Source organism: Centropristis striata, chromosome 9 (assembly GCF_030273125.1).
Source record: "Centropristis striata isolate RG_2023a ecotype Rhode Island chromosome 9, C.striata_1.0, whole genome shotgun sequence".
Classification (NCBI taxonomy): domain Eukaryota; kingdom Metazoa; phylum Chordata; class Actinopteri; order Perciformes; family Serranidae; genus Centropristis; species Centropristis striata.
Genome location: NC_081525.1, coordinates 4,638,364 through 4,664,760, shown reverse-complemented (window position 1 = coordinate 4,664,760; position 26,397 = coordinate 4,638,364). Strand labels below are relative to the sequence as shown.

Below are 26,397 nucleotides of genomic sequence, written 5' to 3'. Positions count from 1 at the left end.
GCCACAAAATGCCTCTCACAAAGCTGAAAAAAGGGTTTCTGTTTTTCTGACATGAAAAGTTGACTATTTTACAGTAAAAATAGATATAAGGAAGAATAAAGGAAAGGAACATTTAGAAATGAATTCATGACATACATTTATGTCCTATTTAATTATAATTGGTCTAACTGAATAATTATATTTATCAGCTCCATCAACTTTCATTTAGTTAATCATACATTAATCATCAAATATTTATTACTTATTTATGTATACATTTATTTATACATTTTAACTGGGTCTCCTTACTGTTCTCTTTACTAAGAAACATCGGCCCCATAAATCCCGCTTGTGGCCGTAAATATATGACATCACTATATTTTCATTTAGGACTGAGCTTACTAACATTATTGTGATGTTCCTTTTTCCTGTGGAAGTGGTTTTACTGGTTTTACTGGCCGGTCTGAACCGGGGATCTTTCCCCGCTCATCTATTGGTTGGTGATTGTGTTAAGTCACTGAGACTTGAGATAATATTGAACACGAAAAGACTAATATGAAACAGAGCAGATTGGTTTGATACTTTTTTCCATGACTGTACATCCATTTTTGGTAATTTTGTGTCTTTTTTTAGTCATTTTTACATCTATTTTGGTCATTTTGTGACTTTTTTAAAATCATTTTTACATTTATTTTGGGTCATTTTGTGTATTTTTTGATCAGTTTGTGTCCTTTTTTGGCCATTTTTACATCTACAGTCATGGAAACATTCTTGATAATAACCAAAATCATTATGAATAAAACCATGTTGTGTTACGTCACTGATCCAAACCAAGACTAGGAAAAGACTGATATGAAACAGTGCAGATTACTACCTTAAACGTAACCATGGAGATGACGGGAGCGCCGTGACTCCAGTAAAACTCCTAGATTTACTAAAGACTTTCAGTTTTTAGTCTGGGACTGGGAAAATCTTTTGGTGTAAGCCAGCGTTACTCTCACACTGCTTGATGTTGCTGAGTTCATGAATTGACCTGCTATGATGAGAAAGAAAGAGATACAGCTCTGTGTCCTGGGTCACAGAGAGGTTAGTCACAGTTGAAAGTAGTCAGTCTGTCAGCAGGCTGGGTGGGCAGAGGCCACACACACACACACACACACACACACACACACATCTATAATGCATCAAGCGGAGTGTCAGGTAAACTGGAGACAAGGTCAAAACAATGGAGCCAATAAACACTGGAGAGAGACGAGATGGATGGATAACACAAATACTTTTGATTCGCGGAATACCACAAAAACATGCATTGATCATTATGAAACCAGGGTAACACTTTACAATAACCAACTAAGTGATGTTTATAGATGGTTTATAGACCAATTATTAACCATTTACAAAGTGCTATATACATATTTAATCTTTAAATGTTTTAAACCAATTTCTTAAAGGTATATTAATTATTTAAAAACCATTAACATATTTAATATGGTGTTAAAAATGTTAAAATGAGTGCAACTAAAACTATTGATAAACTATTAATTATAATTTAATTTTTTGTTAATGGTAACTATAAATTTACATTAATATACCATCTATTTGCCATTTATAAATGATGTTGTTAAACATTAATAAATTATGTATTCACCATTCTAAATGGCCTATATACAGTTTATAAATGATGACATTAAACATTAATAATCTGTTTACCATTTATAAATGATGGTTATTGTAAAGTGTTACCAAAACCAGATATCTAATCATCATATTAGTCAGGTGCAAATATGGTTTAACCCTAAAAAAAATCTAACAAAAGGCTTCTCAGTGGTTTACAGCAGTATCAAATGTACTTAAAAACATACTAAACGTTTACAGATTTTTTACTCCAAGAAATGCCCCATTATCAAACTGGTGGCCGCCAGGTCTTTAAAATGACCATTACTCCTTCTTGTCAGGCGGCTGAGCTAAAAAAAAAAGTGCCACATTTTTTCAACATGCTCTTTATCACCATACGTTTCGATTTTTGATGGGAGCCACTTCATCAAGATTGTGGATCGGAGATGGCAGCCATATAAAATCTATGAGAACCAGTATATCTTCCAAGCCACTTAGAAGGTCAATCTTGGTGTCAAAATCTACATTTTCTGGGTCAAAAAATCCATTAAAGCTATTGAGAATATCACTAGATGATTATTTGATCATATAGATATGTTCATTTTGGCCATGTATTTACATAATTTCCAACTCAGTTCCTAAGACTTCGGACATATATTAATATAGGTAATTTCCAGTACACTGAAAAATGAATAGCTTGCATAAATTTAACTACAAGTAGATTTCTGTTTTTAAGTTACAATATGGATAAAATATAAGAACGACTAATGCCATTATGGATTCTGCTCGTTGGTCCAATTCTTCACTGATTTCATTATTGACTCCTGATCAATTTTTCATTAAATGAGAACGTTTTGGATCGTTTCTTTCTCTCTGCCGTGATTCCATCTTGTTGCAAGTTTACAGCAGCATCATTTTTTCTGAAATGCACAACTGTCAGAAAAACATGTTGACATTGATTAAACTATCGATAAGCTCAGAGACACGATTCTGATGGATGACAAAATTTGGAACTGGATCTCAACCGGCACCTGTTTTCGATCCCCATCAATACTGATTATTATGACCACCATTTTCATTTTACAATGAAAACTGCTGATGGGTCTATTGTATTGGACAAAATAAAACGGCATGGGTAAAGACCATTAGAGGAGAGTGAAAACATCATTTGATTTTTGTTTTTTGATCATGGGGAACCATACTTTAAAACAGTAGTTCTCAACCTTTTTGAGTCGCGACCCCCAATTTAACATGCATGCTGTCCACGATCCCCGCTCACTGAACAGAATCTCATACTCACAGTTCAGATCACCCAAAAAAGAAACAAAATGACCAAAAAAAGATACAAAATGACCAGAAAAGACAGAAAATTACCAAAAAAGGAAACAAAATGACCAAAAAAGACAAAAATTGACCACAAAATTACACAAAATAACAAAAAAAAACCAAAACAAAACACAAAATGACCCAAAAAAGACACAAAATGACCAGAAAAGACAGAAAATTACCAAAAAAGGAAACAAAATGACCAAAAAAGACACAAATTGACCACAAAATGATAAAAAAAGACATAAAATGACCTAAAAAAAGACACAAAATGATAAAAAAAACATACACAAAATGACCTAAAAAAGACACAAAATGATCAAAAAAAGACACAAAATAACCGACCCCAAGGTTGAGAATAGCTGCTTTAAAAGACTTCTTCTCTAATGTGGTTTCCTCATTTTGTTCATTTTTTATATTTAGCACGGTGACTTGGCAGACTTCAAAACTTGTTAAAACCAGATTCACAGAGTCACACATTTCATTATTATTTGTATTTATTTATTCTTATGGCTTAAGGAAATAAAAAATATATGCTAGAAAAAAATAAAATAAAAGGGTGCCTCCTCTCTTTGTGACCAAGTGCCAGCACATAAAGATACAAATTGAAGGCAGACTGGTGATACATGGTTTCCTCTGAGCCCTTTGTGTTGATATTGTTTCAAATGATACGATGTGCAAAAGTGAAACTGTTGCATCCGTTACAGTGTGACACAAGCCACAAGAATACTTTCAACACAAACATACATTTGCATCAGTTCCGGCTCCGTTCACCATGAGAGGAGTTGCCTTTACTCAGTAGTGTGAACACATGTAGTGTAAACATATAGGTACATCTAAACAAATTAGAATATCATGAAAAAGTTCAATTTTTTAATCATTTCAGACATTACATAGATTCATTATGCATAGAGTGAAATATTTCAAGCCTGTTTTTCTTGTAATTTTGATGATTCTGGCTTAGAGATAATGAAAACCCAAAACTCAGTGTCTCAGAAAATTAGAATATTGTGAAAGAGTTCAATATGTGAGTCCTGGGTCAGTGGTGGTTTGGGGCCATGTCCTCTGCTGCTGTTGCTCCACTGTGTTTTCTGAAGTCCACAGTCAACATAGCAGCCATCTAGCAGGACATTTTAGAGTCTTCATGCTTCCACAAGCTCTTTGGAGATGCTGCTTTCATTTTCCAGCAGGACTTGGCACCTGCCCACACTGGCAAAGGTACCAAAAGCTGCTTCAGTGACCATGGTGTTACTGGGCGGGACTGGCCAGCAAACTCCCCATAGGAGTCTATGGGCTGTTGTCAAGAGGAAGGTGAGAGACACCAGATGAGCTGAAGGCTGCTATAAAAGCAACATGGTGCTGTAGGCTGATCTCCTCCATGCCACCAAGTATTAATGCAGTAATTCATGCAAAAGGAGTCCAACCAAGTATTGAGTGTATAGAAATGAACATAGTTTTCAGAAGCCTGACATTTGTGTTTAAAATATCCTTCTTCTTTTTAAAAATTGATCTTATGTAATATTCTAATTTTCTGAGAGACTGCGTTTTGTGTTTTCATTATCTGTAAGCCAAAATCATCAAAATTACTATAAAAACAGGCTTGAAATATTTCACTCTATGTGTAATGAATCTATATAATATACAAGTTTCACTTTCTGAAATGATTGACAAAAAATATAGAATTTTTTCACGATATTCTAATTTTTTGAGATGTACCTGTATGATGAAACACATCATACACAGGCCATAAGCAGTAAATGTTCATATGAAAGTCTCCCATAAAAGCTCCCAACAAAAGCTTGCAAGCTCAGCAGTGAAGGTTTAGGCTCAGCGGAGGAGCAACAGCTGCTCTTCTCCGTCAGCCGTGTCCGGTCCCCTGACTCTGTGTGTCTGAGGTGGAGGCAGGTAGACCGTCTTCCCTCGGCAGGAAGCCCCAGTCCTTCAGCAGAGCAAACCGCTGAGCAGGACGAGTGGAAAAGTAGTCCCTCTGTTTCTGAGAGTAGAGCTGGACAGGAGGGACAATGTCTCTGTAGCTCCAGTCCTGATGATGCAAGATTTTTTCTAATTAATTTTAACCTATCACACATTTAATTACATTAAAAAAAACATTAAAACAAACTTGTACTGTTTTGAAAATCAAACTGAAATACATTGAAATTCAGCAGGACTTCAAACACAGGGTCTAATATATTGACAGCAAAGAGGAAATAGAAATATTTTAAAATTGAGATGTTGAGCACTTTTTGAATAATTAAAATATATTGACTTCTGATTGAGTCACAAGAACAGAATACTGATTACAAGGAATGTAACTCCCAAGCTGGACTATTATTTTAGTTTTGTTTTAATTGGATTTGTTTTTTTTGTTTTTTCTTTCTTTTCTTCTTCTCTTTGTAATTGCTGTCAGAAGTGCATATTTCTGTGTCTTTGCAAGTTAAAACAAGATGTATTAATCTTTGAATGAAATCAATCTACCCCCAAAAAAATCATTAAAAAATATATACTGAGTTTTCTTTTGTGTTGAAAACTAGAATTCATGTATGCCCAGTATCATGTAATGTGCTCCTGAACGAGTTTTCATGCCTGCAGGCATACCCACCTGCAAAGAAACATGTTTCACAAAATACACTGAGTTACCTTGGTACCTTGTCAAAAACACGTATTGCTGTTTGCATAAAGTCAATAAATTACTGGTTTATTGCACAACATACATAATCTAAATTGTTTTTGTGGTTTGAATGTATGTTTAGTATCATTCCTGGCTGAATGACTGTCGACTCTTTCACTGATAGTTCACAAGATTTATTTAAAATCGTAGCTCCATGAAAATAAAAATAAGACATTCCTTGGTCACCTTGTGAATCCACTAAGAGCTACGAGGTGGGAAAACAATAACAAACATTAGCAAACAAGCACTTTTACTATAGTTAAGACAACAAATATAGCCACTAATATATATGACAGAAGAAAATAAACTCTAACAAACCTTGTGTCCTGTCAGCCACTATAGAAGCCTTTTTAATACTTTATATCAACTTTATATGAATTACGACGCACTCGTTATTATTTACCGTTCGTTTTTCATTTTATCGTTCCACCTGTTATTTCCTGTCACTACCTTTCAAAATTAAAGCAATCGTTTCACACTGGACTTTCAAAATAAAAGCATCACAACATTGTAAAACACCTAGAAAATTTACAAACATGAAAAACAAGCCTTATAAAACAAAAACAACAATAGGAACCCTGCTAAAGGTAATTTACAGTAGTGTGTAAAATAAATGGAGAAGTGATATAGTGATTGGAGTATTTACTACTTTTTACTGCTATACTTGATTTACTCCACATTAACAGTCTTTTCATAACATGTGTTCCTATCAGTAGCAGCTCAAAACCAGATAATTTACTGTATTTTATAAAGCGATTACATTAATATTGAACAGAATTTAGTTCAGAGTTTTGGTCCGGCCCCTGCAACCTTAACCTATTGGTCATGTGGCCCCTTGGGAAAATGAATTGCCCACCCTTGATCTAGGGTTGTCAAAAGTATCGATACTCAAAAAAGTATCGATACTAAAACGTTGTATCCAGATTCAATACTCATTTTCAATCGAGTATCTGAAGCTTGTTATCATAGTTGCAGTTTTTTTTTCACAACTGTTTTTTTATTATAAATATTTAACCTGTGGCTCTGTTCATTTTCACATGTTGCATTTTTCTTGTTAATAAAAGTATTTCTGTTCAATTTTGGGGTCTTTGTTTTTTTCCTTGTGGTATCGAAAATTGTTTCGAGTATCGAATATTTTCCTGAGTATCGGCATCGAGTTGAACATTTTAGTATCGTGACAACCCTACCCTGATCTAATGTGTGTGTCACAGGCATTATGTCTTACAGTGAGGAGATTTACCTGCCAGTGAAAGTTGAACGCCTCCAGCAGCTGTATCCTAGCCTCTCTGGAGGGAACACAGTCAGGAGGAGCAGGCTGCTCCAGCTCACATCCCACCGTCACACCTCCAAACACCAGCAGGGCTCTGATGGCAAACCAGCCCCCGAACCTCGGATGCACACACACTCCGAACATTTTCTGCAGAGGGAGAAGCACAAAAACATGTTGAAGAGACGAGAACGGAACCACGGCACTACAAATTATACAGAGTTGAATAACACAGCAAGGATTTAGAGTCCTCCAAGACAAGAAGCATTTATTTATTTATTGGATTTCCATTAGCACCAGCACATTAGCATAGCTATTCTTCCTGGAGTCCAAACATTAAATCAAATTGTCCATTGTCCGAGATAATCAACAAAACAAACAACAACAACCGTCAATACAGTCACAACACATATACCAGCTATTCTCAACCTTGGGGTTGGGACCCCAATTGGTGTCGCGAGATGATTTCTGGGGGTCGCCAAGTCAGCTCTGTCTCCACTGTGTTAAAGTGTTCATGTGTGAATGTGTTTTTCGTCACTTAATGTCTTTTTTGGGTCATTTTGTGTCTTTTTTGGTCATTTAGTGTCTTTTTTTTAAAATCATTTTGTGTCTTTTTTGGGTCATTTTGTGTCTTTTTTGGTCATTTTGTGTCTTTTTTTTTTATCATTTTGTGTCTTTTTTTGGTCATTTTGTGGTCAATTTGTGTCCTTTATGGTCATTTTGTTTCCTTTTTTGGTCATTTTGTGTCTTTTTTTGGTCATTTTGTGTCTTTTTGGGCCATTTTGTGGTCAATTAGTGTCTTTTTTTGGTCATTTTGTGTCTTTTTTGGCCATTTTGTGTCTTTTTTTGATCATTTTGTGGTCAATTTGTGTCTTTTTTGGTCATTTTGTTTCCTTTTTTGGTCATTTTCTGTCTTTTCTGATAATTTTCTGTCTTTTTTGGTCATTTTGTTTCCTTTTTTTGGTCATTTTGTTTCTTTTTTGGGTGATCTGAACTGTGTGTGTGAGATTGTGTTCAGTGAGCGGGGGTCGCGGACAACATGCATATTAAATGTTGAGAAAAGGTTGAGAACTACTGACATATACAATCACAAACGTTAACAAACATGAACCACAAGATATGACGCAACACTTGTACAGTAAAATTAAGAGTCCATACACAAATACAAACACCATAGCATAACATACAAACAGATACCAAAAAATAAATAAAAATAGATAGAGGAAAAGAAAAAGCGGTCTCACAGGATAGGAAGATTGTTTATACAAAGAGCCTTGTGGAGCTGTACAGTTTAGCTACTGCAGCTGCAACATTAAAAGAAACTGTTTAAGCAAAAATGTATACCTCTCTTTGGAATCTACTTATACGATGTTAAGTGGCAAAGAGTTCCACTCCAGCATGGCTCTGGACAGGACAGATTTCTTTAACTTTTTAAAGCATTACCTTTTGAGCCCACGGTTGGTCTGTGACATCACACTGTTGATAGTAGAAAGCTGCTCCAGACACGTGAGCTGCAGTCTGCGCCAAGAACTTGGGCTTCCTGCTCGGCAGCAGCTCGTAGTCGTACCTCACGTCCACCTCCTGACCTGGGAAACACTGCAGGGCAGGGACACAAAAACAGGTTTAGGTGGCACAACCTCATCGTATCCTTTTTTTTGTGAACAACTTTTTTATTGCTTTTAAAGACAGAACAAGTACAGCAGTCCGATAAAATTAAAAGGTACATTACAATCAAATTGAAAATAATAGTAATAATAATAATAATAAAGAAATAAATAGAAAAAAAAAAAGAAAAATGGGGAAAATTAAAATTAAAAATAAAAAGGGACCAGGCGACGACCCCCCACCCCCCCAACTTGGATCTCTATAAAACTCTTACAGGACATGAGAGACCATGTTCAAGTAATGCAAATAAAAATATTGATTACAGCAATTCCTTGATCTTATCTGCCATTGTTTGCTATGCTAGAATAGTATCAGCTCCAGCACCGTGCATTCACCTCATCGTATCCTTCAGATCTCGTCCCTAACTGGAGTTAGGCGACTTGACAACACATACTCTGAGGAAAATTGGAGATTTTGACATTTGACATTTTCACAAAATGCTGTGAAAAAGAATGTTTATATAATGCAGTAGGTCCAATTCTACTACATTTCTACAATGTCATTTAGCAGACGCTTGTATCCAAATCGACGTACATTTTAAGAAATTGTAATGTGTAAATGTTACATATTAAACCTTTTAGATAGGATATTCAATCACACAGACAGTCTCACACTGCTCACCTGGGATACGGCAGAAGAGACCCAGTGTTTGACACACTGGTCTATGGGGTCGGAGAGGCCCCGACAGCCCCTCTCCTCCAGGAAAGGCAGGAAGGCTTGTTCGAACATAGCAGGAGTGCTGAGCACCACCACAGCCAGGCTGTCATCTGGGTACGCCAGGTGGAGGGAGGGAGGCAGCACAGAGTTATACCAGCCAACCTGTCAGAGAGGCACGCAGACAATAACACACAGCATATATAAATAGATATTACAGTTAGGGCTGTGCCAAATCGTATTGTTCGTGATAATATAGGTATATTTTCTGTTTTTTTATTTTTATGGTTAAAAAAAATGCATATCATGATATTGGCAACATTCCTACTTCTTGATGTAGTGGTTAAAGTTGTTTTAATCACAAAAAGCTGCTTACTCCCTGTCGCTAAACACATGCAGCTTTCAAAATAAGAGCACAGTGCGTTAACAGAATCCACCACAGAACTTAGAAGAAGACTGTCAAAATAAGATGCCTTAAAAAAAACATACAAGAAACTTTATTCTCCTTTACAAAATGTTATTGAAATATGCCCCCGGAACCCCTAAATGGTTATTTTTATTATTTGCTCATACTCAAGAGTCAAGAGTATTTTTTTTTGTATTTGGCAACTGTTGAGATTTGCACTTCACACTACATTTTAGATTTTTATTTATTTATACAGACTAAAAAAATCATATTTTCTATGTCTTTTTAAGTATTTCGTAATATCATCAACAATATCGTTATCGCAAAAATAACCTGAAATATCGTGATATTCTTTTAGGGCCATATCGCCCACCCCTAATTACAGTTACTGTAGCATCTCAAGGATCATCTTTATTTTAAATCTTTATCATTTTTGCAATATTTGGACAATACTATATTCACCATAATGCACATGTGCATCATGTTTAATGCCATGTTTAATAGTATGTGCTATTGGATATTCACTACCATGTGCAATTATTTTTAGTTATTACAAGGACACTTCATATTCACATTTTTAAATTCACTTACAGGTACATCTCAAAAAATTTGAATATCATGAAAAAGTTCAATATTTTTTGTCAATTATTTCAGAAAGTGAAACTCTATTTCAATTTTCTGAGACTCTGAGTTTGGGGTTTTCACTATCTCTAAGCCAGAATCATCAAAATGACAAGAAAAACAGGATTGAAATATTTCACTCTACGTGTGATGAATCTATATAATGTATGAGTTTCACCTTCTGAAATGATTGGCAAAAAATATTGAACTTTTTCATGATATTCTAATTTTTTTAGATGTCCATGTATCTGATTCACTTCTCTGATTATTTGGTTGTGTTATACTTATTTCACTGTATTTTATTGAAGCAACCTGGCACAAGACTTTGCTTTATTATTATTATTATTATTATTGATGATGTAGTGTGTTAGCTGTTTAAATGGACTGAATTATACCTGTCTTATATTTTGGCCTCGCCTTTTACATACACGTGAGAGCCAGAATATTAGAAACATCTCTTAATTTAATGCACTCCAGTACTTCACCAGCATCCACTACGACCTCAATAATATAAATGAAGTAGAATTACTACCTTTCTGACAGTGTCCACGAAAACTAGAAAATAATAAGCTTCGTAAGAAGTTGAATTTGTGGCACAGCTGGTTTATTGGACTGCATTAAAACCTCAGGTAGTAGTACCTAATAAAGTGGACGGTGGGTATAGCCTCTATTTTGGCTTCCAGTCCAAGCTAATTGTATTTCTCACTCTTCTATAGTCACCTTGTTGTCAATGCTACACATAAGGAATAAATTCGTGCTACAATACCTTAAGAGGATAGACTTCAAATCCAACTTTTGATAAATAGTCCTCCAACACTCCTGTTATACCTTCCACATTGGCAGTGGAAGCCGCCATGCCTGAATGCCAATACAAAGATTTGCATTATGGGATATGAAGTTCTTTGGCTACTCATTGTCAGAAATAAATATTTTCTTTTTATGAAATTATGTATTCTTACAAAACTATTTACCCCAATATAAGACTACATACAATAAAATGAGATTCGGATACATTTTGCTATAGCATTTTACCTATTTTCTGAGTAATAATGGTCACATTCTACTACAATACCCAGAAGCACCTACGGGTTACGTCATGACGCAATCACGTCGCCGTTATGGGCTCCTGGATTTAAAAGTGGAGTCGCGAGCTTTTCTGTGAGTAGCCTGATTAGCCAGCTAACAATAACATTGTTATCGTGCTACTTAAATATGATTTGTCCTGTTTTCAGTGACAGGTTTTGTTTTGTATTCAGAAGAAAAAACTCTGTGTCTAAAATAACATGACAATAATTACTTTACTAGGCAAGAAAATGAGGTAACGTCATGAACGCTGGCAGGAAAAAGTCACCGTAAAGCTGCTAACTGAAACTAGCTTCGGTTAACGGTACGTCATTTAATATTTAACGGTCGCTGCGCTTCTTTTGTGTTATTTTAACATGTTTATAGTTTGTTTCGGGAGCTAGCAGCTGCTCTGTTCAAGTGTCCTTGAGTAAGGTGTTCTTACATGGCCTCCAGGTTAAATCTGTCTCTGATCCTGGAAGCTGGAGGAGAGATATTCCCCACTGGCCTGGACATAAATTAAGAAGGTTGATTGCTTCATCACACAGATGAGATATCGTCACACTGTTAAAATAATCGCATAAGTCATTTTTTGTCAAAATTGTTGTTTTTTTGCCTAAATCATCTCCTCATAGCCACCTATGGTAAAATCGCCTATATCCTCAGTTGATCAGATCATGTGATTTTACCCCTTTAACCCTCCTGTTGTCCTCGGGTCAAGGAAGGAAGAAGAGGGAAGGATGCAAAGGGAAGTAAAACAGGATGGAGGAAAGAAGGAAGGAAGGAAAGAAGAGAGGAGGAAAAGGAGAAAGAATGGAAAGGAGAGAGAGAGGATGGAGGAAAGAAAGGGGAGGAGGAGAAGAAAGGAAGGAAAAAATAAAGAAGGGGGGAGAAAAGGAGGGAGGCAGGAAGGAAAGAGGGCAGAAAGGAAGGAGGAAGGAAAGAAAGAAAGAAAGAAAGAAGGAGGGAGAAAAGGAGGGAGGCAGGAAGGAAAGAGGGCAGAAAGGAGGGAGGAAGGAAGGAAAGAGGGCAGAAAGGAAGGAGGAAAGAAAGAAAGAAAGAAACGAGGGAAGGAAAGGGGGGGGCGAGGAAAGGGAAGAAGGAAGGAGGATAGAGGAAGGAATGGAGGTGGGAGGGATGAAAGAAGGAAGGAAGGAGGAAAGGAGAGGAAATCAGGAGGAAGGAAAGAAGAGAGAAAGTAAAGGAGATAGCGGAAGGAGGAAAGAAAAGAAGGGGAAGGAGGGAGGAAAGGAAGGAAAGAAAGAAAGGGGGGCGAGGGAAGGAAGGAAGGAGGAAAGAAGAGAGGAAGGCAGGAGGAGGGAGGAAAGAAGGAATAGTCAAAACAGATTGGGTCAATTTGACCCGGAAGGACGACAGGAGGGTTAAGATCATCACTTCTTTGATAATTTGCCACATTCATAGGCATCAGATAAGAACCCAGCAAAGAAGAGCTAGAGGGAGATTGTTTAGTTATCAGTTTAGTTTATCAGTGTTTTATTGTTGACACTAATATTGGTAACACTTTACTCTAAGGTGTCTACATAAGAGTGACATGAGGGTGTCATAAACATGACATGGGATGTGTCATGAACATTAATGACACTTTGAAGTAACACTAATGCTCATGATACTTGTCATGTCATGTTCCTGACAGGCTTGTGTGACTCTTATGTAGACACCTTCAAAATAAAGTGTTACCATATCTTGCTTAAGTCACAAAGGCATGTTCAAAAAAACTGCCTAAGTCATTTATTTCTCTTAAGTTACATAATTTACACACAGTGTTATTACTATACCAATAGCCATCCTTTGTTACATCCTTTTTGAGTGAAATGATCAATAAATGTCATATGTTACACTTTTGGTGAAGTTTTTTGTGTTTCCTGCAAAACTTGAAAAAATTAGTTAGGCGATTATTTTAACATGGTGACGATAATATAAGAGAAGATAAGACTTTTTTTTTAACCCGCAGTGGGGAAATTCAGTCGACCCAGCAGCTTTAACAGAATTTAAAAAGGTATACAAATAAAGAAAATGAGACATTATATACACACATACATTATATACATAAGATACTTAAATGGCTGCTTTTGAGTTTTATTTATATCGCACTAAGAGTAATTTTGTATTGCACATTAGTGAAATTTTGCATGGGACAATAAAACAACCATAAATGTATCTAGATAAATATAAAAAGATTACTTTATTAATCCCAGAAGGCAAATGAAGTTGTCATAGCAGCTTAGACAAACTGGCTATAAAAATAAATTAAGAAAATGTGCAAAAATACAAATGACAGAAAATAGTAATTTTAATTAAAAAAAAAGGTGACAAATGCAGCAGTTAACAGTATAGTACATTGGTATAAAAAACAGTGAAGTGACATGTCATGATCAGTTCTACATTATGTCAGGCTGGTGTTGACTACAGTTGGTATGAATGATCTGCTGTGTGATGATCAGAGTTCTTACAGCATCATGGAGGGGGAGAAGTGTCATCCATGATGGATTTCAGCTTGGCTAACATCCTCCTCTCGCCCTGTTGAGCCAGGCTGCACATTTTGGCACCTCGGCTGCATTTACCTGTAGCATTTGATAAGCATCTACTGCAAATGTGCAAATATCTGGGTTTGCTTGTAATTTAACCCATAAGAACCCAGACACAGTTGTCCTTAAAGGACATGTTCTATAAGTGGACCACATAGAACACATTTCTGATGTTTAAAAAAAAAAAAAAAAAAACTACCCCTAAATGTCAAAGATCTGTGATGTGACATATATAAGTTACAATGGGATTTTATGGCATTTATGTTCATAATATTTATTTTAAAATAAAATAAAATAAAAACTAGACACATTTTCTGCTTACAGAGACACAAATTTGCCTTTTTCTTTTGCATCTCCACAACATTTATCAAAATTGTGACTTTAATTTGTTTAGGAAATATGGTCAGAACACGTTAATGAGTTAAGGTGAAGCATAAAGCTGAATATGGGAGATTCTAGAAGACTTAAAATGTTTGTTACACCCGTGTCACCGTGGGTTCTTATGGGTTAATCTCCTACTGAGTGTCAGAGATCTCCACTAGTTTGTTACCTTGTCAACCAGCCACAGAGCATGTCTAAAGTTACTGTATCACTATCCCACAGTGGTTTTTGATGTTCACTCTTCACAGCCACATGACAGCCCTGTCTGCCTTGCATGACTTGTTGCACCAAGGATCAAAGATTAACTAAAATGCAAATGAATGATGCATTTCTCTCTCTAGTTCAACTCAGACATGAACTGGGACAATCAGCTGAGCTCTATCCTGTCAGTGGCAGATGGCAGTGTTGCAAAGATGAGGGTGAGCATATTTTTTTTTGTCTTGTTGGAATCAGCATTAGCAATGTTATTATCAGAAACTCTGTATACAACAGAGGAGAGCATGTATTATATCTTGTCTTGTTAAACTGTCATCGTTGAAGCTATCTGTAGATGGCAGTAATGCTCCACTAAAGTTTTAACATTGTTTATTTAGTTATCTAGATTAAAGATATTTACTGATAGGGGGAGTTTGAAGCAAGGTTATAATAGTTTTGGATTTTTCATTCGTTTTAGTTTTAATTTCGTTGTGAATTTTTGTTTTCAAATTCAGTTAGTTTTAGTTAGTTTTTAGAGTTTTAGAGTTTTCTAGTTTAAATTTAGTTTTTATTTTTTTTAGAAAAATGAAAATGCTTAGTTTTAGTTTAGTTTTTATTAGTTTTAGTGTTAGTTTTAGTTTTTTTGTAATGTGCTATGTGTTGGGTGCGTGATTCAAAGAGGTCATAATAAATTTTGCCTTTATTTCCTTTGGTTCATTCATCTCAGCCCCAATAAGGTTATCAACTCTTACAGTTCAGGGTGTTTTGAATTTTGGTTTGAGTGTAGACATCCCAGTCTCAGTAAACATATTTACCATGTGTTGCATGTTCAAATAGAAACACTGAATTATGAATGAAAAAAGTTGACAAAAACGAAAACTAAGGACATTTTCACTATAATTTTAGTTCGTTTTAGTTAGTTTTGTAACCTCACAATACAGTTTCAGTTAGTTATCGTTTTTTTTAAAAACTCTAGTTTTTATTTTTATTTCAGTTAACGAAAATGTTTTTTCAATTCTAGTTTTCGTTATTTTGTTAGTTTTTGTTAACTATAATAACCTTGGTTTGAAGGGAAGTTGAAGTGTTTTTATGTGTCCACAGGAGAGACTGACCTCACCAGGGAAATTTGCCAAAGGAGGTGAAGGTGGGTGAACTTTTGTTTCTGAATATGACTAAAAGGGGAAACTACCTTTTATTATTTGTTTTTGTGCGTGTGTACTTTCCACCCTTTCAAACGTCACAGGGAAGTGCACATAATGAATATTTGTTTGGACTTTTTTGATTTTGGTTAAAGCCTTTTCTGAGTCACCTCCCTCACATGCCTCTTCCTCTACAGATTTGTTTCCAGCGAGGGAGAGGATTCGTGATTCAGACGTGGGGCCTCCTGCTCTTCCTCCTCGAGCCCCCCAGCTGCGACAGCCTTCCCCATCTCTCAGTCCTACTGTTCAGTGGGCAGACCTATCTGCTATCCAGTCACAACTCCAGATACAAAACCAGGTGTGTGAATATTTGCGTAGTTGGGCAAGATAAACAGTAACCACAAAGTCATCAAACAGTAGATATCATTAACAGAATTGTTTGTTTTCTCGATGTGTATTGAAGGCGATCGAGTCTCTCAGCCAGAAACTCCATGATGTGGAAAGGGAAAGACAGTGTCAACAGTGTCACATCCAGACACTACAAGGTAACCTCAGTTTCTACTGGGTCACATTATCCCCTCACTAATACACCTGACTCTTGTTATTGTCAGCTAGAAGAAAGGAATTCTCTCTCAGGTTCAACACTAACGTGGTCACACCCAACAACTAAGTAAATAAGGTACATCACCGACACATTACTGTTGACACATAAGCCTGTAGCTTCGAAAGTGAAGTGAAGTATAGTAGACAAGTTCAATTTCTGCTAACACAGAACACTTTACAGACCTTTATTTTAAATATTTTTGATGCCCTTGTATCGACCTGTCTTGAAAACTGTATTTTTCGACCATCCCAGTGTCTTATTCTCACCATTATCATCTTCAAAACACTCCAGATAGGATCTTAACAAAATCAGAAATAGTGGAACTATAATAACTCACTTCATGCCCTGTTACTTTTAATGCTGGATTTAATTTCTCACCATTTGTAGCAGCAGTGTGGTCCCAATTAAATGATTAAAAAAAATCCTTCAGTTTGATTATCTCAGTCCTTAAATGACTTTCAGTGTAAATGGAAAAAAATACTTTAACACACTTTTACTAATTGGCCTTTAAAGGCATACTATGCAGATTCACTCTGGTTTTGGAAGAGCTTTGTCCGCTCTGCATTTCAGCTCACAATTGTGGCGTTTTTTTGATGCTGTGTCTGCTATTTTTGTGTAGCTTTGCATTCACAAAGTGATGCCCAGAAATGTCCCAAACACAGCAAAATGGGGAGGAAAAAGAGACAAAAGAAGTACAGATACCACCACAACACACTAAACTTAAACATGATGAGTATAGACATTGTTTTTAAGGAAGATCTTGCTTAGTATACCTGTAGTTGAAATGCTATATTTACTGCAATTGGTGTAGTTATTTAACAAAAAGCCTTTATCAGAAGGACTGGCATGCAAATACAGCTATTGTGCATTTCATCTGTTTTTAACGGCAAAGATGGACGTTGTATTACGGCTCAAAACATGGGCCTCCATTTTTAGTTTGCGTTAAATTCACTTTGATTACTTCTCCCGAGGATTGCTGGATACTATAAGTTTCTTGTAGTTTATCTCAGGGGATAAGATGAGGAGTGGAGCCAGTATCAGAATCCTAACTGCAGCATGAAGTGAGAGGATTTACAGGAATATATTGTCTCTGTTTTGTAGACCATCAGCACTTACAGCTCCACCAGCAAGAGCTTTTTCTGACATTTCTGTCTCATTTATTTATATTAATTATGTAAAGATGTCACATTTCATCCCGTCTTGATCTACTGTACCCTATTTATACGTTGCTTGGACAAAGTGTTTGCCAAATGAATAGATGTACACTTGCATATTGATGTATACACATGAGGCCTCACCACTATCCTAAAGTTCAGCTCTCTGCTGCTTTCTTCACTCACTGCCCAGCCTTCTACAGTCTGACAAAGCAAAATCCAGTCATCAAGAGAGGATTCATTCATAATTAAATACATTAATAAATAATTTCAGATTTGTCCTCAAGGCTGCTAAAGGAGAGAGAAAAAAAATCCTTTCCTCTCTTTAACCTCTCTTGTTTTTTTCCAGAGGAGGTTCACAGGCTGCGTGAGGAGAGGGAGAGAGAGAGGGCCGAATCGAGGAGGGGACAAAGTCCAGGAGCAGAGAGGAGGATGGAGCAGTGGAGGAGAGAGGTTGGACGTGAGCTAAGCAGTCTGCGGGGACACATCACCAGAGCCACGTCGCTAGGCAACCTGGAGGAGAGGTGCATTAGGGGAGGAGCTGAGGGGGAGGTGGGGGGCGTAACTGCAGACTTAACTGATGATAGGTCCAGCTCAGGATTGAAACGAAAATGTTTACACCTCGCTTTGCTACCAGGAAGGTGACATTTTTATTTAAAAAGACAGTTTTATCACCACTTTTTTTTTTTGTCTTTCCACAGTTTCAGCTCAAAGCTCCGCCGAGAGGAGCTGGAGCACCTGCGTAGAGAGGTGGACCAACTGAAAACACAACTTAGTGAGTCACAAGCTCCTTTCAGACTGCCGTTTTAAGCTGCTGTATTTACGCCTCTGTGACGTTTTGCCTTAAATCTGAACATCCTGGAGGCGTAATCGGGGGACCAAGTGATCCCCGCTCTGTACCACCTTCCTAGGTAGTAAGAGAGCCGCTAAATTGTTTGAGGCGGGATCAATATGAACCGAGACAAAATACATTATTTGTGCGACCAACACTCGGGTAATAAGAATAATAAGAAAGGAAGTGGAGCGTATCATCAGAAACACACATCTCACTTGAGTTCAACAGTAATCAAATCATGTTCAGCAAAATGCAGAACAACTTTGCTTGAGTCTGTAGAATCTCTACAGCGAGAAATACGACGTGCACTTCTTCTGGCATCATTGTTTTGGATCAGGCGGCAACCTCCTGGTCTGAGCAGGGAGGCAAACCAGGAAGTGCCTTAAGCTGCATTCTACCGAAAATTCCAGCAGGGGGCGCTAAGTTTGGCTGCAAAAAGATTTCTGTCCATTCATTTCAATGCAAAATGAGAAAACTTCTCACTTGATTTATTAGCTCAGAAATGGTCTCAACCGGTCAAAATAATGTCTTGTTCAGCGGTTGGTTGGACTAATAGACACTCCAAGGAGTCGCTGCTCAGTTTTCTCAGGTAAGTAACATAAGTTTTGGTTTTTATTTTTTAATAGCCAAAATGAACATCCCAGTTAATGCTCCAGTTAATGCTAACATGAATTAGCAGTGACTTCTCTCTCCTCTCGCTCCTCCACAGTCCAAATATGGTATGCTCCCCAATGAGTGACATCACGGTGACTCAGCCATTATTTATATGCAGTCTATGTTTTGGATGCACTTGCCACGGCTGTCGCTTATTGTACATGTACTGCTGCTGCTCTGTTACATGGCACTACCGCCTCCTTCCACTTTGCTCCAACATGGTGGATTGCAATGTGAATTGAAGTCAATATTGCGTTGTTGCAGAATCAGTGTGAATGTCCTAAGGCGATATGCCAGCAGAGCTCGTTATAGCACTTTAGCGGGACTTTTGCAGAAACGCAGTCTGAAAGGGGCTCCATACACACACACACACACATACATCATGCCCTTGCATTGATCCTGAGGGGTTACTTGTATCCTCAGCCCGATGCTGGCCTCCAAAGCAAAGGCAGGCACAGTCTTGTTCCCAACGTCTGCTCTCTCTTTATCTCTTGACAGGGAGACAGGGGGAGGACGTGTTCCTCCAGCAGTCAGAGGCCAGAGAGACCAGGAGACAGTATGAACACAGCTGCAAGGTACACACACATTGTATCACGCAGGTTTGCGCTTCTTTGCATGTGTGGTTTGGTATCCTTTCAGATCCTTAACCTGTCCTTTGTGTGCTTTGTTCAGACGCTGGAAGAACTGACAGACAGCTACAGGGCTCACAGCACTGAACTGGCAAAGACTGTTTCTCAGTATTCTCACACACAACAAGAGGTCCGCCAGATCAGGTACATGTGTGAACATGTGTGGTTGTTTGTCTTTCTGTGAATTAACTTACGATGCAGCTAATCTCTATTTATGACAGAACAACTGTGTCAGAACTGAAGGAGGAGATCAGGAGACTAATTCTCCAAGAACGTCAACCAACACCTTTGCTGTCAGCGCACACGTCAGGCAAGTCTCCCCTCTGGCTCTCTCTCTCTCCTACACATGCACAGCATGATAATACTATTTATGTCTCTCTGTTTGATTCAGGGCCATCCCCGCTCCCACTCCCTGGCAGCCACAGTAGAGGGGTCAGAGTTGAAGAGGTCGATTCTGACTCAGAGGACTTCAGCCCGACCCCGAGCCTGGCTGAGGTCAGCTCAGATGATCTGTCCTGGCTGGATGACAAAGACTCTGGTGAGGATGAATTTTTTTTCTAAATAAAATAATGCACATTATGCACCCACAGGCATTAGATAGATAGATATACTTTATTTATCCCAAGCTGGGAAATTACAGTGTAGCAGCAGCATTACACACAGAGACAATAAAAACACAATTAAGTAAAAAGAACAACCTAGGCATACTTCAAGCAATAAAATATAAAAATACAATAAAATATAAAGTGTCTAAAGTAGGAGTAGAATAGAATTCCAGTGCAGAATAAATATGAATATACAGTATAAAAATGTTGGTGCTATGAAACAAATAAGGTGCAATGAACAGTGTGCATAAAAACACATTAAAGTTCAACATGCTGAGTTTACCATCTTATCATTTTTACAAGCCTTCTGTCCACCTACATGTGCACCAACACAAACGCGTTCTGACAATTGGCTCACACACTCCAACCTAGAGAGAGTTACACAGGGCACCAGATGGACACACACTGATGGCAGTTTTAGCAAGATGAGACGTGTAGTTTCCCCTCCCATCCCTCCCCCACACATCTGGCTCAACCTTCACTCTGATTCATCCCAGTAGATCTGACTCAGCACTCAGCTCTGTTCGCCATTTCAGCATCCTGTTAGTTGAAGGAATAGTTTCCCATGTTGGAGTTCCATGTCTTGCCGGGAAAGAGATAAGAGGATCGATATCACTCTCACATCTGTTCAGGAGTCTCTGCCGCTTGTTCTTGCAGCGTCATTGTGACGAAAGAAGAAATAGAAACTGGAACAGGAACTATGATACCTTGTTTTGGCACTTCAGTTTTTGTTTGGATTATTATTCAAATATTTGTATTGGCTTTTCATGCTGAAAACACATACAACACAATCAACAAGACCGCAAACAGCAATCACAAATATATGGAAAATAAAGCCACAACAATAACATAAACATATACGTATAAAAAAGAAAATGTATTATAATGATAATAATAACAATAATAAAAATAACAAAACAAAAATAAATAAATAATAAAAGTAAAGAGTACAAATTCTAACCCATTACAGAGATTGTGAGTCAATTAAGTAGTAGTCTCAGTGTCCCTATTTGTTTGGATTAAAACAAAAATAAAAAGAGCATGTTAATTAGTCAGCTTTAGAGGTGCTGATTGTGAGTTAACCCCATTAACACTGTTAGCTTTGTCAGCACTGTTGCCATTGCTTGCACTGATAATGCTGTTCGTGCCACTATTTTAGCTTAGCTACCTACAAGTTTGCTTGTGAAATAAGAAGTGAGAGCCATGTGCAAGCAATGTCGTTCATCACACGTTGTTGCCCTTAAAGTCGGGATCTTCAAATCACAAGATAACGCTCCACGAAGGCAGAGAAGAGGTGCAAAAAGTGAAAAAAGGGAATGAAAAGAAAAAAAAAGATGAATGTGATACTGAAACTTCAAGCACCATTATCAGCAAGTTTGTAGACTTGCTGTGTTCTTTTATCTGCAGGTAATGCGGTAACCCATTTCCTCTCCCAACAGTTCCAGTGAAGCCAGTTATTTCTTGGAAAATGTGGTACTTTGTGTATTTGTGTGTGTGTACACTGCGCGCCCCTGAGATTTACTGTAACAGAAGGTTGATGTTCTTGGAAGAGATTACCATCTCTGCTACAAATGTTTCCCAGAGTGATTTGGGCCCATGACGCAAAGGCTAATTTGGCGATTGTATGCACACATGCAAACACACACACACACACACATACCCCTACATTGTTGTTATTAGGGGAAAACATTTGACTTTCTTCCAGGCTAATCCCACAAGAGGCACTCAGTCAGCCACTCACACACACAAAGTAACGGCTCCTCCTCTGCTCTTCACCTCTGCCAGCTCTTCATCAGAAGCCTCGAGTGCGTCTGAGCGTTCAGTCCAGACGGAGTGACTTTGCTGGTCCGGGTTCAGATGTGGAGGAGGACGATGATGATGTTGATGGTGATGATCTCCTTGATGAAGATGTGAACCCAGATTTAGGATCTGACCTAAGTCTTGATGACCTCTGACCTTTTCATACCGTCACTTCTCTGTAGTTTGATTTGCCGAGAATTCAGCATCATGAAGACAATCTTCCAGCTTTTCAAATACACTACCTAAGATGTATTACTTCATTTCAATTAATCAGTACAGTTTAGAGTAACAGCCGTATTCTGAAAAGCAAAACATTTAAAAATAGAAATAGTCATGATAACACAAACAGCCATATGGCTCTTTTTTTGCTTTGTGGTCTCAAGAGACAGGAAACAAAGGGCGGCAAACAGCACGACTTTGCACGGCAGCAAAGGCATCCTACCTACGGTTATTATTACAGTTGCCTAACAGACCTGCTTGCAAAATATATGTGATACATAATCCATCCCACGGTGGAAACTTTCTTTTATGCTGTTTTTAAACACAAATTTGTGAGAATAGCAGAAGCGTTAGGGAATCACTCTGCATCAGACTGACAGGTTAATCACTACTTTTATTCTTTTCACATAGATTTTCAATTGTCTCTTTATTCTTTTCAACCGTCTGGTCCAATGCGACACACCCAAACGCACCGCTCCTGCAGTGTGCTGAAACAAACCACCAAACGATACAGCATTGTTTGCCCTTAGTCTACTGATATCTGCTAGAGGCTGAGGACTGCGAGAGCCGCAAATCCTCTTTAAATAATCTGCAGTAAGTGTCTCCACATGCACAGACTGGTCGGATGCTGGGAACCAACTGAGGAGACACACAGCTGTTTGAGCAAGATTCTTTGTGAGAGTTTCTCAATCGGAAAACTGTTTTTTTTACGATGGTGGATAGCTTTGTGCCTGCACAGCAGCAGTTTTTTTTGTAAGCAGCTTTATTTCTCACCGTAAGCTTGACTGACTGAGGCTTTGGCCACGAAATTTCAAAATCAGTTGCCACCCAATGCATTTAATGCTTTTATTTTGCCACACCCTCTGCACCCATGTTGCGAGTCAGTGGAGATAAATGATGGGTCCTGCCGGAGCGAAGGACGGAAACGCTGTGATTGGTCCACTGAAACCACAAGGTTTGGTTTCAGGCAGAAGATGTAAAAATAGTTATGTTTAGGGATGTTGTGATTACAGATTGTTGGGGTTTGGAAAGGTTTTTGGTTTAGTTGAGCTCTGCAGGACTTTCAACTTTGCCCATAACTACAGTGGGATCCACAAAAACATCACTGATCACTGTTCTGCTTTTGATGAGCAAAAAAATAGCCCACAGAATGCTGAGTCCATTTTCTGCCACTTAAAAAACATATTAAGCAAAAGATCCTGTAGGTTGTTATACGAAACTTTCTCGAAATGACTTAGGATAGCAAAAATAATGAGAAACTTTCTGTAATAAGGACATAACACAAAATAATTATTTAGTATCTCAAAAATAATGAGACACTTTCTTAAAAGATAGTTATTTAAGTCTATTCAAGACACTCAATATATTAAATTATTCTTTTGAAATAAGTCATTATTTTAAGGTGATTTTGCCGTACAGAATAATTGTTTTCAGATACAACGTCATTACTTTGAAATGTTTCTAATTATAATGACAAACAGAATTTTTTTTGTTTATCACAGTGGCAGAAAATGGCCTTCTGCGGTATTGTATTGTCATAAGTTGGTATTTTTAAATAAATCCATTTGTTATATAACGTGACTGAAATTGCACCTTTGATCACTTGATCCACAGCAATGTATCAAGTATAAAGATCCACAGCAAGCTTTAAAGTTATGCTGATCATGTGTTATATATATATGTAAGCTACACTCCTCAGTGTAGCAGAGTAATGGATATGAGTATTTAATGGGCTTTTCTTCCTGACATAATGCACTCTTCAGTCCAGGGGAAACCTGATGAGGGATGGGGTTTTGATTCCCGGTAATGCAGCTGAAGTGAAATAAAGAAGAATCAAAAATCCATTAACGTTACCAAGGCTCCGACACCCCCAGCCTCCACTGCCATGTCTTTATATATATATATATATATATATATACAGCTCAGTTAACAGTCAAGGGTCCCTTTATGCTGTCATGTGTGACATGGATCACACTGCGCCAGGCTTGGTGTCAAGCTGTTAAATATTTCAGCATCCAGACACCCCCCATTGTGGATCCTAGACCTCGGTGCGGAGCCAGGGGGGGCGCTGACAGCCAGGTTAGGTGTTCACTGGGGTGTAGATTAAGAGGCTTGAGTGCTGAAAGTGACTACAGACACTATTCAGTTTATTTAACAAGACACACTAGTCTCAGAGCAGTACGTAACAGTATTTAACAAACCTTTTCTACCACGCTTTTCTCTTTGTAAAGCTATTATGTGATAGATGAGACATTTAATGAAGAAAAAGGCTCATTTATTTGTTTATTGTGGCCAGATAATGACTGATGAATCAGACCTCTCTACTGCAGTTTTATTGCATTTGCCCAGTATTGTGCAGCGGTGCAGCAGTTAAGCAATGCACTGATTCACTCACTGAAGGTCTGTAAGAAAATGTCTCCAACAATAAAAGTCTGTGTAACAGTTGTAAGTGAGAACCTTGACTCAGTGTTGCCTTCTGATTGTGCTTTTGTTTATCGGTGCTGCAGTTGCAACAAACAGGTCTGAATGCAGAAGATGGTTTCAAAATACCTTTATTCATAAAACACCAACAATCCATATTCCACATCTGGTAGCAAATAAGCCTCATGGTGCATTTGGGATACATACAGACAATTTTTAACACTGATGTCAGAAATTTCAAGTGTATAATTTAGAACTGGATAGAGGTGTCATGATTCTCTAAGTCCACTAGAATCCACTAGACTTTTTGTTATTCTGCTCTGAAGGTTATGACATTGTTAGACTATCAAGTCTTACTCGGTAAAGACCAGCCAATCATTGGTCATTTACATGTTTTTCCTCTTTATAAAGTAAGGCTATATGGTATCAAGTGTAATAAAATTGACATATTTTTGGGGGAATGTACCACAGTGAGGATAGATGGTCCACCTTCAGTGAGTCTGGACTGAATCTCGCTTTTAATTTTGTAATGATCAAAATCAAAATCTCATTTCCTTGACTATCAATTTAGATCGAAATCATGACACCCCTACAGCTGGATGTACAAATGGGTGACATAAGGGAAAAAACAGTAAATGAGGGAATATCTTTAGATGTTCATCCCTCCAGTAGAGATTTTTTAAAATCTATGACGTGTGGAGCTGCAACAATTTTCATAATTGATTAATCGTCAAAGTATCGCACCAGAGAGGCAGAAAATTATGTTTTCAGCTCCTCAAATATGGAGACTTCTGGTTTTTCTTTGTTTTCTGTCATGTAAAACTGACTGTTTTTGGGTTTTGGAATGGCAAAAAAAAAACATTTAAAGTCACAACTTGGACTTTATGAAACTGGGAAACAACTTTCATGGTTTTCTGACATTTTATAAGCCAAACGATTAATCACTAATGAAAATAATCGTTGGTTACAGCCCAAACAAGAATCATTTAAGCTGGCCCAACTCAAACATTTTTTTGCTGATTTTTCTTTCAATTTGTCACCCATCTGTAGTTATTTATGGCGCAAAAATTAAATAGGGAACACAAGTTTTAGCTCCAATTAATTTCTATCAACGTGGTATGTTTCGTCTCATTTACTCTCACATTTTCCTGCACATTTGCAGAATAAATGCACAGAGAGGCTGACACACTGTATAATCATTGCAGTATTTGTGAACTTGCCTGTGGAGAGAACAAGGTGCTGTCAAGTCAGTCCGTTTTCATGTGTTTTGTGACGCTAAAAAGCAGCAACTAAGATGAAGACTTTGACAAATTTGTCTTTGCATGACGCAATCATCAGTAGTATTTACAACACACAGGACAATGCCAACATTGTGTGGAAAGGCCACTGGCCAAATTTCAGTCTGCAACTGTCACTGTATGAATGAGTGCCTCATGGTGAACCCGCTCAGGGCGAGTGTTCAAACACAGGCAAGTCAGAGCAGCTGCCTGCCTCTGAGTGTGCTGCCTTTAAATGGAGAGCACACAAAGCGCTGGGAATGACTGGTACATCTGGAAGTTAGTTGGTTTGAATATACAATAAGAGCTGTTCATATACTGTGTAAGGCACTCTCTCCTGGACAAGAGACTCCAGGAAAGAAACAAAAGAAAAAAACACAATGCACATATCAAAATCAGGCCAAAGGGCAGCAGGACCTTCAACAAAGAAACTAAAAAAAAAAAAAAAAAATCACACTTAAATATCCCCTGCCATGCCGTTAGCAAAATCCACACTACACTTTTAACATACTCACACACCTACAAACACACACAATGCTGTGCCTGCACACAATTTTTTCTCATACACAAACATATTTGTTCATTTTTTTCCACTCCTAAAAAAAGTAAAGTGCAACCTTTTTTTTTAACACTATAATCAGGCCATTTGTTATGTTCATTTATTCTCTCTGGCTTC

General features: G+C 37.7%; 2 protein-coding genes across 2 annotated transcripts; one reads left to right on the top strand and one right to left on the bottom strand.

Moving 5' to 3' along the window:
• Window positions 1-4,572: 4,572 nt before the first annotated feature.
• On the bottom strand, window positions 4,573-11,058 carry mmachc (metabolism of cobalamin associated C). Its single transcript, XM_059340957.1, has 5 exons — window positions 10,967-11,058; window positions 9,141-9,338; window positions 8,298-8,450; window positions 6,828-7,004; window positions 4,573-4,960 (listed from the first exon to the last, which is right to left on the bottom strand). The coding sequence occupies exons 1-5, from the start codon at window positions 11,054-11,056 to the stop codon at window positions 4,778-4,780; spliced, it is 801 nt and encodes a 266-aa protein (XP_059196940.1). The 5' UTR covers window positions 11,057-11,058; the 3' UTR covers window positions 4,573-4,777.
• Window positions 11,059-11,212: 154 nt separating this feature from the next.
• Window positions 11,213-24,485, top strand: LOC131977573 (uncharacterized). The gene is made up of 12 exons (XM_059340955.1): window positions 11,213-11,587; window positions 14,531-14,608; window positions 15,486-15,528; window positions 15,721-15,881; window positions 15,987-16,068; window positions 17,631-17,805; window positions 17,983-18,056; window positions 19,269-19,345; window positions 19,443-19,543; window positions 19,621-19,709; window positions 19,791-19,937; window positions 21,790-24,485. The coding sequence occupies exons 2-12, from the start codon at window positions 14,543-14,545 to the stop codon at window positions 21,957-21,959; spliced, it is 1,185 nt and encodes a 394-aa protein (XP_059196938.1). The 5' UTR covers window positions 11,213-11,587; window positions 14,531-14,542; the 3' UTR covers window positions 21,960-24,485.
• Window positions 24,486-26,397: the final 1,912 nt, after the last annotated feature.